Raw genomic sequence first — 3,196 nt, 5'->3', positions numbered from 1 at the left:
ATTAAACCTAGGAACCTATATATTCATCAAGTATTACCGTTTGGTGTGGTTCCAGAGTGGATCAAGTGGCATAGTTAAGAGTCTGCATCTAGCAAATAAAAAGACAGCCTGAATACTTGATCTCTTATCACAGTGAAGCTCGTAGTTAGTATGAAAATTTACTTTAGTATACTACTATCTGCATCTAATGCATGTATGGATGCATGAAAATTTGTACTAATAAAGGAGCATTATCATATTTGTTTAGCAAGCAAACCATGGTAATTATTGCAGCCGAACACTTCTGAATAAATTCAATGCCGGAGAGAGGTGTTACCTTCTTAGCATTCAGGTAGCTGTCCTTGGGTAGCGTGAGGTAAAGGTATTTTTCCAAAGAGTCCTCGACCTGGTGCTCTGTGGTGAAGTATCGTGACGATGCAATTAGCAGTCAGACCCAGCTGTAATTGGTGAAAACCTATACATCAAGTTAACAAATTATGAATGAATTAATAATTAACCATGCATGAACTTGTCATCCAAAAGAATACTACTGTACATGCATCCTTGGGAGTTCCTGCCTTTTTTCTCTCTTTCCACAAGAGGTGCTTGGATGATGAACTCGATATGTACAGCATATCAACACAAATATGCACTACAGAACTAATTCTCAGTTTGTACAACTATGGGTACTAATGACAGAAAACAATCAGCAATGACTGGGGAGTGACCAATATACAGATACCTAAGCACATTTGTTAACTCCAAAATTGCAGAACCTATTATCATATAAACAAAAATGATAGGAGAAAAACCATTTATACGCTTACATAGTGCATACAGTCCTCTTAATTAATTAAAAAATATCAACATGGTAACAATAGTGGGAATGATATCAAATATGCACACACTATGAAACAGTGCGATCTTTGCAGATATGGGCATAAAGGGAGAGAGAGTGATGCAGATTAGAAGTAAAGGGGGGAGAAGGACTGACAGAAGCTCACCTTGACACCAGACATCCCTCGATGACACTTCCATGCAGATCCATGACACTACTTCTCCTTGTCTGCATTGTCAACCTCTCCTTTGCCTTTAGCAGAGCACTATGTACATGCCTAATACAAGCAAGCTCGGTTAAATTAGTGGGTAACAATACCATCTTCTCCTCAGACTGCAGTAGATTACACAGCATTGGGACCGAGTCCATCACAAACTGGGAGCAATCTGCGGGGACCTTCTTGCAGGCATTTGCAACAGCTGAGACAACAACCCTCTGAACCATCCAAGCACTCACCCAATTAGCGAATGCAGTAGATTCTTGGCACCAAAAGACTGAATTTCTGCAATTCTAACCTGAATACTTGCAGAGACAAAGTCCATGTATACCAGCACAACAGTTATCATGCCTGCCTGCAAGCACTGTGCCGGCTGCCGCAGCGATATCTTCTCAAACGCTTGCAAGCACTGCTCATACAAACAGAAGAAGCGTGATTGACCACATAAAGCGCTTCGTTCAGGTCAATGAGATGGTCTGGTTTGTTTTTTAGGGCTGCTCGGTTACCTGCTCGGCCACATCAAGGTACTCGATCGCGAGGAGCCGGGAGCAGAGCACGGGGAGCAAGCGGTGGCGGACGACGGTGTCAGCGGCGCACGGCATGGCGTCGTAGAGGTAGGTGATGGCGCGCACGGCGAGCAGCATCTCGGGTCGCCAGCCGCACGAGCGCTCGCGTGGCGGACTCGGCGGGAAAGTAGCCCCCGGCGTCCTCCGTGCAGAACGAGAGCGCTTCGTAGAGCTCCGTGAGCGACGCGAGCAGCACGCCTCCCCCTGCGCCCTCGGAGGCGACGACCGCCACCATCCGACGGAACTTCCGCCCCCAGGCCCCAGTCCCCATCCTACTCACACGACGACGCTTTGGTACGCCGCCAGGAGGGCCGTCGGAGGCTGCGCGTTGCAGCGAGCGCGGGCGGCTGTCGAGGAGGACCAACGGCGGAGGCTCGTCCACGGCGGCACGCCTCTCTCTGCTCCTCGCGCGTCTCCCTTCTCCACCGCCTCCCGCGGCAACACAAAGGTCTCTCTTTCTCTCCGATCACAACCCATCTGTTTGTAAAACCCATGTTAACCTATGTAGGTGTAGCATTACTCATCTTATTATTATTATCCAATGTTTAATAACGCAAACTCATCAAAAACAAATCTGCGAGCGCCGCTGCAGGGCCTCGCCAGTGAAAACGAGGGGCAAATCAAGAAGATGAAAGAGGAGCTGTACGCTGCCATTACCGAGCATGAAAAGAACAACACAATTTACGACAGTTTAGTATCGCCAAACGTTGGGCTGCTGGAAAATCTCTCCGTGCAGCTGGAACCAAAACACAACGATCCACGCTGGTACGTACTTTCTACAAATCTGCACAATATGACTCTCCTTCTCCTTTTGTTTGTTGTACTCTACGTTAGGCTGCGGTTCTGTTTCTTATATCATCATCATCCCAACCTGCAGGCGCTCATATCGACGAGGAAAAATGATCAGCGATTGCCTGAGGGTTGCAGGGATACATTTTCTCACTACTACGGCCTTGGAAACACTGTTTGGCTCCTCGATGGAAGCTGATCCAGAGGGCAGAGCAACCAAGAGGGACCTAGCGTGATGTTACTTTCTACTCAGTGAGAATGATCATTGATTGTTCTGTGCCACCGATTTTTTGCTTATCTTCCTGAGGTTGCTGAAGCTCGTATCATCTGGTTGTAGTCTATCTTTTTGTTTTTCTTCCTGTGTGAAAGCTACTGAGACGTCGATAAATATGCTATCTGGCTAAGTGAATAGGAACTTGTGTTGGGGTTGCTTCACTCTTGATTTCTTTTTTTTACTTTCTGTTTTCATCTTATTTGATGATATGTTGTTTGATGATCGTGAGACAAAGTAGCTAGTCATTCCATCATGGAGCCAACACGTGCATACTACTTATTTGGCTTCCTTGGAATCCCGGGGGATTTCATTTGTCTGGAATCTTTTCCTTTCATATAGGGTGTGTTAAACTCAACTGGAGCTCTCTCACCAAAACACACGACCCAATGCAAATTGCATAAGTTATTAAGGAACGTCTTGTTGGACATTCAACAGATAAAAAGTCAGAATATGTTTCCTATGGGCAGTTTAAGAAAATACATTTTTCAATTACAAGAATTATGGCTTTGGGGTTTTGGTTACCAGGCGGTAAA

The 3,196-nt window shown here is 45.9% G+C and overlaps 1 protein-coding gene across 1 annotated transcript; it reads right to left on the bottom strand.

The window, feature by feature from the left end:
- Positions 1-420: 420 nt before the first annotated feature.
- On the bottom strand, positions 421-1,636 carry LOC119333506 (E3 ubiquitin-protein ligase UPL4-like). The gene is made up of 4 exons (XM_037606381.1): positions 1,541-1,636; positions 1,333-1,443; positions 984-1,252; positions 421-454 (listed from the first exon to the last, which is right to left on the bottom strand). The coding sequence occupies exons 1-4, from the start codon at positions 1,634-1,636 to the stop codon at positions 421-423; spliced, it is 510 nt and encodes a 169-aa protein (XP_037462278.1).
- Between the last annotated feature and the right edge of the window lie 1,560 nt (positions 1,637-3,196).

This window comes from Triticum dicoccoides, chromosome 7A (genome assembly GCF_002162155.2).
Source record: "Triticum dicoccoides isolate Atlit2015 ecotype Zavitan chromosome 7A, WEW_v2.0, whole genome shotgun sequence".
NCBI classification, from domain to species: Eukaryota; Viridiplantae; Streptophyta; class Magnoliopsida; order Poales; family Poaceae; genus Triticum; species Triticum dicoccoides.
The sequence above is the reverse complement of the archived record's forward strand: the minus strand, read 5'-3'. Positions and strand labels throughout refer to the sequence as shown.